At 38.4% G+C, this 16,241-nt stretch overlaps 1 protein-coding gene across 2 annotated transcripts in view; it reads left to right on the plus strand.

Annotated features, from left to right (window-relative positions):
- The window catches only part of MATCAP2 (microtubule associated tyrosine carboxypeptidase 2), a 76,315-nt gene that overhangs the window by 20,182 nt on the left and 39,892 nt on the right, over positions 1-16,241 (plus strand). For both annotated transcript variants that reach the window (XM_086692647.1, XM_086692644.1), the window contains one exon: positions 7,158-7,852. In XM_086692647.1, coding sequence (XP_086548773.1) covers positions 7,158-7,852 — 695 coding nt within the window. The remainder of the gene's footprint in view (positions 1-7,157; positions 7,853-16,241) is intronic.

Below are 16,241 nucleotides of genomic sequence, written 5' to 3' on the forward strand. Positions count from 1 at the left end.
TCCTGGTATGATTTTTTTTCCCTCAACCTTCAGGCATTCAAATCCGGTATCCTTTCGTTTCCTCTCAAATACTGGCTACCTCTCAGGCCATTCTTTCATGAGCAAGTCAGTGAATGAGCAAAACCAAACACAGATGTTTGCCATAATGGGACTTATAATTTCAGTATTGGAGGAGTCCTTCATACAAACAAATGTAAAACTACAACTGTGACAGGTGCTTCAAAGAACCTTCCAGGGGAGGTTTCCAGAACAAGTGGTATTTGAACTAAAGGATGAGTGGGAATTAGTCTGATGGGAAGAAGCACTCTCCAAACATAGGGGACAGTGTATGAAGAGGTGTTGTGTCTGAAGAGAGGCTGGTGAGTGTGAGGGATTGACAGAATGAAAGGAAGCTAGAGTGGACTGAGTAAGGGCGACATTGTGCATGGAGGCAAGAGAGGCAGGGTGACCTGATGGTAAGTGACATCATATGCCACGGTCAGGAGTTTTGTCTTCATCCTAAGGGGAAAACCATGGGGAACTTCGTTTTCTAGCACATTCACTGTTGTTTCAGATGGTTTTTAAAACGGTTTCTTTTACCACAACCACCATTTTCTGGCATTATAGAATACCCTGCATATCTCTAACTAAAATAATAACACGCAATTCCTGACCAAAGAACAACAGCATCACATTATAAAGAATCATTGTTACTAGTTGAGTAACACTGAAGTACTCCTAACTGGGATTGTGACATTTTTGGGAATCCTGAAGTAAAGTCAGTTTTCTCAGTTCCTGAATGACATGAGCAGTGCCTTTTCATCTCCTTTTTTAACTTACAGTTGAGAAACTATATGGGGTTCTGTTGAATTCAGAGATGTTAAAAATAGTAGATTATCTGTTATAAGGCAAATTGGGCAATAAGTATGTCTTCAAAGATACTGATGTTTTCACATATCTTAAAAGATTAAGGTGTGGGGCTCCTGGGTGGCTCAGTTGGTTGAGCGTCCAACTCTTTATCTCTGTTCAGGTCATGATCTCACAGTTCAGGAGTTTGAGCTCTGTGTCGGACTCTGCGCTGGCAGCAGAGAGCCTGCTTGGCATTCTGTCTCTCCCTGTATCTCTTTCCCCCTCCCTGCAAAAAGATTAAGGTGTAACTTACATTCAGTAAAGTGCACAAGTCTTAAGTGTGTAACCCAATAAATTTGTGCATATGTAACCACTGCCCAGAAGAAGATAGCCTCTTCCTAGGTTATAACCCATCCCTCAATGGTAACCACTATTCTGACTTCTAACACCATAAATTAGATTTGCCTGTTTCTGAACTATGTAAAAATGGAATTATACTGTATGTACTCTTTTGATCTGGCTTTGTTTGCACAGTATTGCCTGTGAGATGCACTGTATTGTTGCTTGCACGCTTAGCTGCTTTTTCATTGCAATGTAGTGTTCTGATATACAGGTTACCATAATTTATTCATTTTTTTCCTATTCTTGATATTATATCATTTAAGTGATGAACAACTACTTGATAAAGTGTTTATCTTGTTTGGGGACTATATTGTTTTGTTTTGCCTTTTCTTTTGTTTGTAATCAGTCTATTGTCTTATTATGTAAGATTATCCCATATTCTTAGGTTTCATAAATTCTAGTGAACTGTATGAAATTGCCATTTTCTGAGTCAAAATTGGTTGAATGGTATTTTCCACCAGCCATTGTTTCTGGTGATCTAATCTTCCTTTCAGCTGGGGAATCTCATAATTACTGTGAAACCTCACCTCTTCACAGTCATGAAAAACAAAGTTTAGTGAGTCCCTCTCTCTTTCCTTTAGATGAGGAACATGAGGCACTGATGGGCTTAATGATTAGGCTAATATTACAGAGAGGTGATTGAAAGAGCCGAGGATGGAAGCCAGGAATCCTGGTATCCTTTTCACCTGTTCTAGAAACAAATTAAGCTTTCATTGTGTTGGTAATTTCAGTATATTCACAAGTAGGTGAATATACTGAGTATCAATTTTAATGTATTATTATTTCCTTTTTTTCCCCCCTCAATATGGGTAATCAGGTTGGTATGAATGATTTCTTTGAGCAACAGATTATTTTTGTTTACTCTAAAGTTCTGGTGAAGAAGATTGCTGATGGCTAAAATGTCACATTACATAGTGACTTTTAATATGAGAAAGTAGGACTGATTGCCTTATTTTCTGAGGGAAAATGAGTACACTTCCCCCAAAGAAGCCTGTGTATGCTTTTTAAAAGTTTGATTTTTCAGGGGCGCCTGGGTGGCTCAGTGGGTTAGGTGGCTGACTTCGGCTCAGGTCATGATCTCAACGGTCTGTGAGTTCAAGCCCTGCCTCGGACCCTGTGCTGACAGCTTAGAGCCTAGAGCCTGCTTCAGATTCTGTCTCCCTCTCTCTCGGCTCCTCCCCTGCTCACACTCTGTGTTTCTCTCTCTCTCTCTCTCTCTCTCTCTCTCTCTCTCTCTCTCTCTCAAAAATAAGTAAACATTAAAAACTATTTTTCAAGTTTAATTTTTCATTAAAAATAGACCTACCCTATGACCCAGCAATAGCACTGCTAGGAATTTACCCAAGGGATACAGGAGTACTGATGCATAGGGGCACTTGTACCCCAATGTTTAAAGCAGCACTCTCAACAATAGCCAAATTATGGAAAGAGCCTAAATGTCCATCAACTGATGAATGGATAAAGAAATTGTGGTTTATATACACAATGGAGTACTACGTGGCAATGAGAAAGAATGAAATATGGCCCTTTGTAGCAACGTGGATGGAACTGGAGAGTGTGATGCTAAGTGAAATAAGCCATACAGAGAAGGACAAATACCATATGGTTTCACTCTTATGTGGATCCTGGGAAACTTAACAGAAACCCATGGGGGAGGGGAAGGAAAAAAAAAAAGAGGTTAAAGTGGAAGAGAGCCAAAGCATAAGAGACTCTTAAAAACTGAGAACAAACTGAGGGTTGATGGGGGGTAGGAGGGAGGGGAGGGTGGGTGATGGGTATTGAGGAGGGCACCTTTTGGGATGAGCACTGGGTGTTGTATGGAAACCAATTTGACAATAAACTTCATATATTGAAAAAAAATAAAGTTTAATTTTTCAGGAAAAGAAGGAGAAGATAAAATCTTACTGGCCTTTTATGATGTTTTTATGCATGTGTAAAAGTCATTTTTTAAGTAAGCAATAATATTTAAAATTAAAAAACAGTACTTTAGGGTCTCTCATAGTAGTACACTTTAATACAACTGAAATAAGATCAGTGTGATTCTGAGGACTTAATTTATATTCATCATGAGTTATTTGATCACCTGCCCCACTTTTATGAACTTCATGGGATATCAGCATTTGGCACGATTGGCGTTTTATTAAATAAATACACTATTGGCACTCCCAAACCTTACTCATCAACAGATGGAGCTTAAAATGGACTGGGGCTAATCCTCTCAGGTAGAAAATTAGCAAGTGAGCCGAAATGCTACAACTCCTGGTGGAAAGGGTTCTGTCCTACACACTCTGTCACCTCCCATTGAGTGTTTTTGGCAGATGGTTTAGGACTTTTGTTAAGAATCCTGAAGTGTATAGATTGTTTGAGGTGGAACAAAATTCTGAATTTATTAAAAAAAAATGTTTTTAATGTTTATTCATTGTTGAAAAACAGAGAGCACAAGCAGGGGTGGGGGGGAGGGGACACAGAATCCAAAGCAGGCTCCAGGCTCCAGGCTCCAGGCTCCGAGCTGTCAGCACAGAGCCGGATGCAGGGCTTGAACTCACGAACCTTGAGATCATGACCTGAGCTGAAGTTGGATGCTCAACCGACTGAGCCACCCAGGCGCCCCCACAAAATTCTAAATTTAGTGATCACTGATGCCTTATGACAAAACAAAAGAACTCTGAGTTCAGCTCTGTAGTCATATAGCTATTATGTTTTAGGAACCAAAGAAAGCATTTTTATTTTATTTTATTTTTTTTAATTTTTTTTCAACGCTTTTTATTTATTTTTGGGACAGAGAGAGACAGAGCATGAACGGGGGAGGGGCAGAGAGAGAGGGAGACACAGAATCAGAAACAGGCTCCAGGCTCCGAGCCATCAGCCCAGAGCCTGACGCGGGGCTCGAACTCACGGACCGCGAGATCGTGACCTGGCTGAAGTCGGACGCTTAACCGACTGTGCCACCCAGGTGCCTCCAAAGAAAGCATTTTTAAACTGAATTCATTTTTAAACAAATATACTCAACACAACACACCTGTAATAAGCCATCAAAATTGGGAATTATTTAGAATAGTTTTATTCATTGGTTTTAATTTGATGTAACTTTCTCCCCTTTTATTATGAAGACCAAAAGAAAAAAGAACCTGATTACTTCCCTTTACCTTCCTGGCTGTGCCTACTTCTCACCTGATTTTCTGTTTGTGATACCCTTATTCTTATTGCAGGTTTTTCTTTTTTCTTTTCCTTTTAGTGTCCATTTCATTCTTCCTTTCCTAATCACCTCTTGTCTCATAAACTTGTGATGTCTTTTTAGGGAAACTGACATTGTTCATGGGCATTTGGGCTACAGCCTGTGCTCTGGTGTTCCTTAGCCTATGTTTGCCAAGCCTGCCCAGTTTGGACTATCGGTTGGCAACATTTAAGTCTGAAACCCCTGAGGGACTGAGACCTACCAGCCTGTAATGAAAGTTGTGTTTGTTCTGTTTATTTTTGGCTGTTTTTTTCCATTTATTGAATGGCTTCTTTGTGTAATCAACCTTCAACATGACCCTGTATCTAGCTCCTACTTCTCATCTTGTGCATAGAATAGACATTTAGCCTCTGCATATTTTTGCTTTTGTCTTTAAGACACCAGAATTCAAATTTCACATATTGACCTAGAAAATGTTAACTAGAGGGACTATTACCTCACGTATTTGGATTATTACCCATTTTTGACCTGGTATTTTACCAAATCTTTACCCTAAACTCTATGACTTCTAAGCTTTAAAAACTTACATTTAGGGCAGGGTTTCTCTACCACAGCACTGTTTTAGGATGGATATTTTTGTTGTAGGAGGCTGTGCGATGCATTGAAGGATATTTAGCATCATTCTTGGCCTCTACCCACAAGATGCTAGTAGCACCACTCCCTTGTTGTGACAACCAAAATGTCTCCAGACACTGCCATATGCCCCCTGGGGAGCAAAATTGCCTCTGGTTGAGAACCACTGGTTTCCCTGTTATATGTCCACTTCTGCAGTGACTTCATAGAACTGTAGAATGGTCCCAGAACTACAAATATCTGTTTATCTAGAATGGTTGGAGACGACCTATTTAGGGTTGTGCCATTCATTCGTTTATTCATTTATACAGCGTGCACTAAAAATGTCTACCAGATCCATGCCAGATGTTGGAAAGGAAGAGATGAATAAAACACGGTTCTGGTACCTATCTTAGTACATCAGTGATTCAGATTACCATGTCTCTGTACATGTTCTGTACAGAGAAAGAAAAGGTACAGTGCTGTGCATATAGCTGACAATATTGAATAGCTGTTGATAATTGAATGAACGTTATATGTTATATACATAATAACAAGCCTGAACTCTAATTACATACACTCGCTCTCAAATCATTTTGCTGTTTATTACTTTATTGTAATATAACATTGAACAAATGATTTAACATTTCTTAGGATTAAGTGATACAACATGTATAGTTTTCTGTGAAATCCCAAACTCACATAAATGTGTCAACAAATGGTATCTGCCATTATTGTTATTATTATGTATTACTACTCATTGTAGAAAGGATCCCTGAATGTCAAACCTTGAATGAGTGAATGACAGATGTTCGTGGATAAAGTTTTTAAAAAATTGAAATAAATTGTTTCTTAGCAAGGCAGGCAGCTGTTCAAGTTGGCTAGCATTGAAGTTGCTTCCATAGTAGGAGCCAAAGGTTGGGGCTAGAGGCATAAGGGTCCATGAGACTTGGAAAAGAGAATTGAGAGAATCACATGTCATTTGAAAGACTTAAGGAAGGTTTATAAGCAGACTTGGCCAGAGGTCATATTTGTAGATAGGACTTGGGCTGGAATCTAGTTCTGGTAAGTAGGATTTAAGACAAATTCAAACGCTTCGTCAATTTAGAATTGAATCTGAAAGTTCTTAAGGGTCTAACCGAAATCTCATGTTTCTCTTCACATTACTTTCTTCCTTCTCTGAACTCTGTATTTTCTGTTTTTGCTTTTAAACTTATACTGTCTTGTATTACTATTCAAATCTTCATAGGCTTGCCTTGCCTTCAGAGCCAGATTGGAAGCTGGTTGAAGGCAGAGACAGTAGATTTATAAAGATGTTTCTCATAACGTATGTTTCTCATAGTACCTAGTTAGTAGTATTCCATGTATTTGTGGAATGAAACAATGCAGGTCAACACAGTTTTAAAGCAGAGCACGAGCATCAGTATATCAGGTGGTTCGTACCTCTTTAAAGCACTGTGAAATCTAAAGGCAAAGCTGACCTCTCCTTAATTTACCATTTAATATTCTTATGTCTAGGTAATAACAGTTACAGTTTTTTTCAGATTTGGCAAGAAAAAAAAAACTTAATTTTCTTTTAACCTGTAGCCTAGAATTAAGAAAATCAAACAATTGAGTGACATTATGAAAACATGCTTTAACATACACATATCATTTATTTAATTTTAAAAATTGTTTCTGAGATAAATAAGGCAGTGTTGTCCTTCTTTTCCTGATAGGTGTCTTTATTTACAGCATCTAATTTCAAGATTGTACTGGCTTTTAAATGCCTTGGGTCTTGCTTTGATATTGGAAATACTATTGAAAATTATATCCTTACTGTGAAATTATAGTCATTGGTAGAGTTGAATATTCAGATTACTTATGTGTATTATCTCACATTGATATTAAATTTTGATCATCTTAATGGCTTCAAGCTGAGAATTTTTAAAATTTAGCATATATATGCTTATATAGAAGTGACCATGTCTAGCATGACCAAAGCTTGGTAATATATTTAATATTTAAAATGTCTTTTCTAAAGATCGTTGCAAAATTGTAAGGTTTACAGAACCTTCAGAGTACTTTTTGTATAATAAGCAATTTGCTTCATCTGGTATCTTTGTTATTTCTTTTGTTTTGATTTTGTTTATTAACACAGAAAAGCTTCACTGGCCTGAGCAAGAACTTGCTAAGAAGTCTGTTCTAAATGCAGAAGAGTCATTGATCGCTGACAGCAAAAGAAGCATTTCACATTTATCTACTGGGATACTAAAGGACATTTTCACAACTGGAACCAGTAGTTACAATGTTCTGCTACAGAGCAAAGAGGAGAAAAAGCATCATTCACAAAAACAGCCTTCCTCCACCTACTCCAAAAGATGTAGAAAGCCCAGCAAATCTCCTAGTTCTTCTCGTAGTAAAGATCTTCGCAAGATGAAAGCCCCAGTGCCTGTGATGAGCAGTGGTACTTGGTACTGCCTAGAAAGGCAGCCTGGTGTCTTTGTCACTAGTTCAGTGTCGAGTCCTATAAAGTTTACACATGATCTCTCTGTTACAGGGAGCAGCATAGTACTGCCGCCTAAACCCAAAAACAAGGTAAAGCGACGCCATTTCTCCACTCTGCCAAAACCAAAGCCACAGCCTCAGCTGTCTAGAAGTTTTGAAAAGGGAGATGACTTTTCTGGGAAGAAATTTTGTATACTGACTGCTATAAAGCCCACCAACTTGGAGAAAGAAAAACTGAGATTTTTCAAGTCTGACTATACCTACAATCCTCAGTTTGAATATGCAAATCCATCTCTGCCAAGTGTGTTGGCCAAACACAGCAATGCATCTGACCGATTTCTTAAACAGGTAAAATGCTACTTCAGTAATGGTATTTCATTTTTATGTAACTAAAGCAATTATTTACAATCTTATAAAAAGAAAAAAAAAGAAAAAAAGACTTTAAAAAACATTCCAGTTATTTATATGTTATAGTTAACTCCCATTCAGTACATGTAAATATGTGATAGGAAAAATCCAGGTGAGTGCCATAGCCTATATGTAAACTACTATGCACTAGTCAGAATCTATGAAGAATCTGTTAGATAGACTTTGTGGCAGGAAGCAGCTATATTTGGAAAAAGCTTAAGATTCTGGTTCTAGGCTTTCATTTGGGAGTTACAGACATGTAGGCCATTAGCCAACCCAGAGACCAGTGTTATGCAGCTCACACTGTGTTAGCATTTTCCATTTGATTTTGAGGGCCTTAGGTAGATCATACAGTCTTTCGTTCCCCTATGCTATTACACTCCCATCTTTTTTAGGCTCCATAGGCATTTTGGAGAGCTAGACTTGATACTTGCCCATGAACTTCTTAATGCTTTGTTGTCATTGTTAATCATTGTCAAATAAATATTTCAGCACTCATTTAAAGAAGAAAATAGTGGAGTTTTAACAATTATTTTCAAGGTTAGAAAATCATGATGTGAAGGATATGAGCAACACTTTCGATATTGCTCCATTTAGACATGTGGCACATAGTTTTGTGTATCATGAGGCTTAAAAAACTTTGAAATCCTTAAATTTTTGAGGAGAAATTCGCTGATGTTTATCTGAAAGGCATAGTGTTGAGATGATAAAGGCAGACTACCTTTGGTTAAATTAACTTTCTACACGCTTTTATAATACATGAGGTTCAACTTGGCTTTGTGAGTGATTGAAAATCTGTTTGTAGGCTAGGTGAAACTGCGTGGTTCCATTTGCCTGTGGTGTGTGCCCTATTTTAGCATTTTTGCTATAATACAGTTCCTTGGACTTGTGGCCAGCAGATTTTTGTTGTAATAAATGATGGAATCTGACAAGCCTTTTGAAGCATTATGTAAAGCTTATTTTAGGATTATAATAATTTTAGTTTTGCTATTTATTTTCCTTTATTAGAAGAAACCTTTTCAACTGCTTCTCTAGATTTTTAATGGGCACTTTTTATTTAGAAGTGCTGAGATTGTAGTAAATACTAATAAGGGCAACTATTGTCTTTATTCCTGTTTTGGCAGTCATTTTGTGATTTTTATTTCGGACATTGCAATCAACTGAATAGGTATTTCACTCATTTAAAATTTATGATAGGGGTGCCTGGGTGGCGCAGTCGGTTGAGCGTCCGACTTCAGCCAGGTCACGATCTCGCGGTCCGTGAGTTCGAGCCCCGCGTCGGGCTCTGGGCTGATGGCTCAGAGCCTGGAGCCTGTTTCCGATTCTGTGTCTCCCTCTCTCTCTGCCCCTCCCCCGTTCATGCTCTGTCTCTCTGTGTCCCAAAAATAAATAAAAAACGTTGAAAAAAAAATTAAAAAAATAAAATAAAATTTATGATAATTATGAAAATGCTATTTGCTTTTTTCCCCATTAGTGCTGAAAGAGATGGCTGAGATTTACCTACCAATATTCTTTAATTTGGTGTCCTACCCTAAACCCTACCAATTGGGAAAGAGATTTCCCACCATTGGATCAAAATGAGTGTTCTCTCATTTCCCTGGAAGACAGGAAGATCAGCTGCTCCACAGATTGAGAACTGACACTGCTTGGCCTGTGGCTTTACAGTCTTTATTTTAACCCAATTCCGGCTTGAGGAGATAAACCTATACTTGGGTTGCTCGAGTAAATAGCACCAGCAATCCTACTGGCTGTACTTCAAAGGCCACCCTTTGGGAGAATGCTGTCAACAAATGCCTAGTGTACTGTTTAAACCACTTTAATTGAATAAAAGAGATTCATTAGAACAAGGCCTCCATAAAATTTGCTTAAATTCCTATTTAGCATCTGAGTGGATTATGACATGATGTCATACATCCTTCCCCGCCCCCAGCTGTGAAGCAAAAACATAGCTTCAGAGCTAGTCTCGGGATTCAGAAACATGCTACACAGGGGGACCACGATAGCCAAGTCACCTGATGGTCTCTGGCCTCTACCCTCAAGGCCTTGTCGACCCCTAGCAGATAGTCAGGATCTGAATCCTTCAGTAGAAGGCAGTCTGCACTGTTGTTGGAGTGACCATGGTCCTCTCCAGTGCACACATTGGCAGAACAGTGCTAAACTTTCCATGCACAAGGTAAGTCTATCAGAATGGAACCAAAGCAGTGCTCAAGCTCTGGTCATTCTCAGTTGATTGTCCCATCAATGTCCAGGAGTTCCAGGATGCAGGTTTTTGTGATCTAAGCATTAGGTCCCCCAGGAGACAGGTCCGTGAGGTGGTTCATGGGGTCTAGCATGGGCTATTGGACTTGAATATAATTCCAGGTGGAGCCTGCTGAACCCTGCTCACCCTCTTGCTGACAGCCATGGTGGCCCTCAGCTTCCCAACCCTTGAGTATTTTTAAACTTGACAGAAACTGAGAATATCTGTTTTGTGTGGCTCTGGACCTTTGCAGGAAGGAGTGCAGTGCTTCCTGGGAGTTGAAGAAGGGATCTGGGGTGAGAGAATGCTGAAAGCTGTTAAGGGTCAGGTGCACCTCACCAGCGGCTTAGAAGTGGCTCCTCAGTGGCGCCCTCATACAGCAAAACTGGCAGCCAGTGCACTTTTTGTCCTACTTCCTGGGGGCTGACTGCCCCTGGGAAACTTAGATACCAAATCCATTTGGCTTTGCACTGTGCACTTTGTTGAGTAAGATTGGAAGTGAGAAATGAGAAGAGTCTTCAGGGTAGTAATAAGAGTCCTTGAACTATTTTCAGTATTTCAGCAAGTCAAATGGAAATTATATATTTACATGATAAAGCCAATGGACAACTTAAGTGACTTGTTTTCTACCTCTGGCTGGAATCCTATCTCAGTGTAGATCCAGGCTAGCTCATTCTAACTAGAGGTTCTGATTAGTAGAGTGATATTTAATAACATTGGGAAAATAAGTCAACTTTTGTTTGGCTAGATAACAGTTGAATTATTTTCGTATGCATCAATAAAACTGGAGCAGTGGGGATAATTAGTGATTGGCAAATGGGTTGCTTTTGTATGAGAGAAAGAAGGCTTTGGGGTATCAGGTAAAGACCTTGGGACGAGGCTCCTCTGGCTGTCAGGGAAGAAAAATTAAAGGTAGGTGTGCAAAAGCAGTTGATAGCAGGCCTGATACCACTGACTTAGAAAGGTCTGCTTGCAAGGTTGGCCTTAGTCTGAGAACTTCACTGGTAAACAGTTGACTGAAATAAAAGTTTCCTTAAATGGTAAGAGTAGTTTGCTGTGCCTGAGTTGTGCAAACAGTGTTTATATTGGACACCTCTTTTCCTTTTGAGAGTCTGGAATTTTAGAACATGGTAGGCATAGGGGTGCTTCTGTACTAGTTCCCAATAAAAACCTTGGGTGCTGATCTGTAACAAGTTTCCTTGGTAGACCACTCTTTACCTGTTCTTAGAACTCAGTTGCTGGAGAAGTTACTTGTATCCTTTGTGACTTCATTTGGAGAGGACTCTTAGAATCTTGCTTCTGGTTTCCTTCAGACTTTCCTAGATGTAAGAGATGGGGACTGGTGGGCTTACGTTGATCTCTTAAAGGCATTTATTTACATTCATATTTTAGAAAAGAAGAAGAAAAAACTCTGTATTCAAATAAAACATCTGTTTGGGCTGCTGTATTTGCTGTCAGTTTGAGATTCCTGGTCAGTTGTAAGGCCTACTCTCTGATAGCTTTGTAAAGGTCCATCGTGTTACATTACTATTCACAAATTGAGCCTGGGCCCTATATTCATATAATATTTACCATAAGCATGGGGTTCTTTGGCATCGTAATACTTTTTGTTCGCAGGGGAAGAGCGAACAAAAACATTTGTTCTCCATATACTTGTATTATTATGAAATTGTTGACATTGCCCTTTTATTTAAGGACCCTTGCTCCATTAAAATTGCTTTGAAATTTAAGCACAAAGTCACATTGAACCATCAATGTGTGACAGATTATAACTAGCATTGATAGACTACTTAATATTTGCTTGTTACTCTGATTGCTTAGTACTTTATAGCTGTTACCATTTTTAGTTCCTCACATGAGGTGCAATACTTGTAGTTTTACCAGTTGAAAAAATTGACGTAGAGAAGTGTAGTAACTTTCCTGAGGTCACATATAGTAAGGTGCAGAACCAGGAGTCTGTTTCAAGTGCTGCTGACTTCCACACAATGGCATGTTGGAAAACCAGCTCTCAGTGTCCATGATGTAAATATGAATACTTCCACCATGATCGGTTTCAAGCAGTGTAACATGAAGTGCTTGAAAATTAATAAAAATTCAGTCCTCACAAGCCAGAATGATGGGGCTCCAGCACACCACTGTTTCACAGCATGTTTTTAGCCTGGCTGTCCCTTTGCCACCCCCAGCACCCAAAGGGCACCAGATGGAAAGATCCTCTCACTTTGCTGGCAAGGATCCATGCCTCTGGCAGAAGCTAATTATGAGGACATTGAAGATATTTTTTCCTCTTTATGATATATACTTGTGTAATAGTGATTTTGCTGTTTTTTTTAGAACTGTGAGACAAAAGTATCTCCCAGTAAGGGCACCCATCGTCCTCTTTTAGTTATGACTTCAGTCTCAATACAGTGTTAATGAATGCCTTAGGAAGACTGGGAAGGGCTCCCCAGACAGGCTATCCACAACATTATAGGTGTTGATTTCTCTCTTCCTGCCCTTGTGGCTCTGCCAGGGAACAAAGCAGCAACATCCCTTCCAGTAAGGCTCTGTACTATTTCTCTTTTACTATTGTCCTAACTGTTGCATTTCATCTGTTCCCTTTCTGCTTCAGGTGGAGTATACATAATCCAGAATTGATAAGTGTTAAAATAAAATTACTTAAGTGTCTTCAAATGAAAAAAATAATGGAAAATAGTGTAAGGGGTGCCTGGTGGCTCAGTCATTTAAGCATCTGATTCTCGATTTCGGCTCAGGTCGTGGTCTCACAGTTTGTGAGACCGAGCCTTGCATGGGGCTCTGCACTGACAGCACAGAGCCTTCTTGGGATTCTCTCTCTCCCTCTCTCTTTCTACCCCTCCCCTGCTCTCCTGCTCTCTCTCAAGATAAATACATAAAATACATTAATTTAATCCATAAATTAAAAAATTAAAAAATAGTTTTCAAAAATTCCTTCTACAATTGAAATACTGTATCCAGTGTTTTCCTATTCCTAAGACTTTATATATTTCAAAATAACTATTTGTAAGGATAGTTATTGATTACCCATATTAATGGAAGGAAGCGTTTATATGAATTAGTTAAAATAGGAAGATATTCCCTGCTCTCTCTCTGTGGAATCATTCTCATGAAGGCAGCCACCACCTTTGCTTTCCTGCTGAGGACGGTGCTACACCAGCCATGAGTAATTCACTAGGGTCTGTAGTAAGTAGTAAACGCAGTAATAGAAAAAAGCCACAAACAGTGGCATGAAGTAGAGCTAGAAGCAATGCTTAAAATCAAACATCTAAGTAAAAATAAAGCACTGAATTGATTTATAAAGAAAGAAAGAAAGCTTTTGAACCTCTGATTTGGTTATAGACATCTTGCATCATAACCTCTGGGGGAAAAGATGAACTTGGGAAAGATAGGGAAATAAGTATTAAGGAATGTTAGTCTGGATATAGAACAGACGTTAAAGGCTTGCAATTACTGGAAGAAATGTGCAGATAAGTTTGCAAAATATTGAGATGTCAAAAACATACAATAAAACATCTTTATGTTTCTATTGTAGTATGCCAAAGTACTCCGTAGATGTGTACTTGTTAATCTTTACAATACCTTAAGATATAACCCTTTCAACCAATAGCAGAATGGATTTTAGCTGTTTGTAAGAATTACTATGTTAAATGAAAGGTTTGTCAGACGTTTAAATATAACTAAGAAATTGGAGAATTGCCTTCTTTTAAAAATATTCCTTGATTTGGGGGACGTGTGGGTGGCTCAGTTGGTTAAGCATCTGACTCCGGCTCAGGTCATGATCTTGCCCCACATCAGGCTCTGTGCTGACATCTCAGAGCCTGGAGCCTGCTTCAGATTCTGTCTCTCCGTCTCTCTCTATCTCTCTCTCTTTCTCAGAAATAAACAAACATTAATATGTGTATATTTTTTTCTTTGATTTGGGATTGATTTGTAGGAGTCTTGCTTTGTAGGAGAGAAATGGGCTCAGTCTCTGAAGTTTTCCTTGCACATTATGGTGTAGGATGAAAATGATTATTTAGAACTCTTTCTAGGACCTCACAGATCTCTCTCAATTTGAGACCTAAAAATACTGTGGCTAATTAAATCAAGATTCTGTTTTGTGTCATATTATATATCCAGTTGTGTCATTTATTTTGTAAAAACTTTTAGTTCTTCTTTCACACTGCGTATTAATCACAGAAAAGCTCAGTTTCCACAAGCTGTGTTAACTGAAAATTCTTTTACTTCAGATAACAGTGCCCTAATAATACAACATAATTGGCAAATAATTAGGTTTGTTAAAACTAATTTTCTAAATAAGTGAAATTTGTTTCTCCAAGTACAAAAACCTAAAAGTTAACCATTTCAATGCAGTTCTTTCTATAATGTATATGCAGTATGACAACTCAGGAGAATGCTTTTCAAACTTTCCTAAGAAGGTAACCTAATAGAGATGTAAAGAGAATAATCAAGGAAATCAGGAGCAAATCTGTTTTATCTTAAATTCATGTGAATTTTACATTATACTTTGTAATGTATCTTTATTCTGACATAGAAACATGGAAATTGCTTATCTCCAAGTAAATGTTAACTGCTAATTCAATTAAGCAAAGGTTGTCCAGACCAAGGAAAACTTGTTCCTGGGCCACATTTATCCCTTGGGTTGCCAGTTCACCACCTCCATTTTACCAGATCTATTAAATAATAATAAGCTCTGTTGTACTGGGACCAATGGTTGGCATAACATAAAGACTTTTAATTTTAAGTGTGGTTCTCAGAAAACAAGGTCTTGTGTAAATGGAATAGGTAATTCATTATATTAAAACACATGCTTTTGAATAATACATAAAATCATGTCATGTTCTAAAAGCAAGATGTGTTTATTTTCCGTTTTTGTTGGAAGCAACTTAATTGGAAATCAGACAGCTTCACTGATAGCAGGATGTCTTGAGGCAACATTTCCTTGAGGCTAAGGTTTAATTGTACTAATGTTGTAGTATTTTATCTTGGTAGACCTCAAGTCATTCAAATAAAAAGGGGAAGAAAAAGCAAGCCACCTTTAAATCTTACCTCTCCTTAGGTGACACAGTTTTGTGTTTAGCAAATCACAAACCTTTCACAGATAACCTAAAATTGTGAGTTGTTTTTTTTTTAAAGATTGAGAGTTTAGTATGTTCTGTATTAGATTGGAGAAGTGGAGTGATTTGTTAACCTAATACCAAGGAAGATTTTTTATATTCAGAGATGGAAATACACCATCAGATTGTATGTCTTTGGAAGAAGCTGTGACCTTGATGACTCACTGAAACAGCATTTTGTTGATTTGCCTTTGAAATTTTGCCTAACATGCATTCTTAGGTTCTTAACAGGATCTTTGCTACAGAACAGCTTGAATATCTGCTTTTTCCTGATAGGTGGTAAAAGAAGAGTCTTCATTACTAAGCTGTTTATAAATCTCTTATCCTGGTAGCAGTTGCCCTCTGATATTCCCAGTCACCACTGTATACATCCAGACTACCCCCAGCCCTGACGACGCAAACATGCAGTGGGGGCGGGGGGCAGGACGGGAAGAAGGCTGCAGGTGACATCTTTTTTAGTCCAACTGTGTTCTTTCATTTGTTCCCTTCATTGATGTTAGACTCAGTGTCTCAGATCGCTCGATCTATTACATTCTGCATATGTAGAATATATATGTTTTTAATACTTTTCTTATAATCTGGTCATAGTCTACAATTTCTATTTTATGGAAAACTGAATTATGTATTGGCAAAAGTATTTGCTTCAGTCTCCCCTGCTCTCCACATTGCATCAGTGTCTTTCTAAGATACAAGTCTGATGTCATTTGCCTTCCTGAAACACTTCAGGTCTCCTCATAATTCGAGATTAGGTCCGAAATCTGTAGCATGGCCTGTAGGTCTTTCATCTTTCATGATCTGGCTTGTGCTTACATTTCCACGTCAACTCTGTAATCCCACAGTATCTTGTGGAAATTATCTAGCATAGCGTTTATCATGCTGCTATCCTCTTTTTTTTTTTTTTTTTGTCTTCACCACTAGACTGACTCCTTTGATAAAAAGAGTATTTTATTTATCAGCT

This window comes from Puma concolor, chromosome A2 (genome assembly GCF_028749965.1).
Source record: "Puma concolor isolate L17-30 chromosome A2, mPumCon1.1.hap2, whole genome shotgun sequence".
Lineage (NCBI taxonomy): Eukaryota > Metazoa > Chordata > Mammalia > Carnivora > Felidae > Puma > Puma concolor.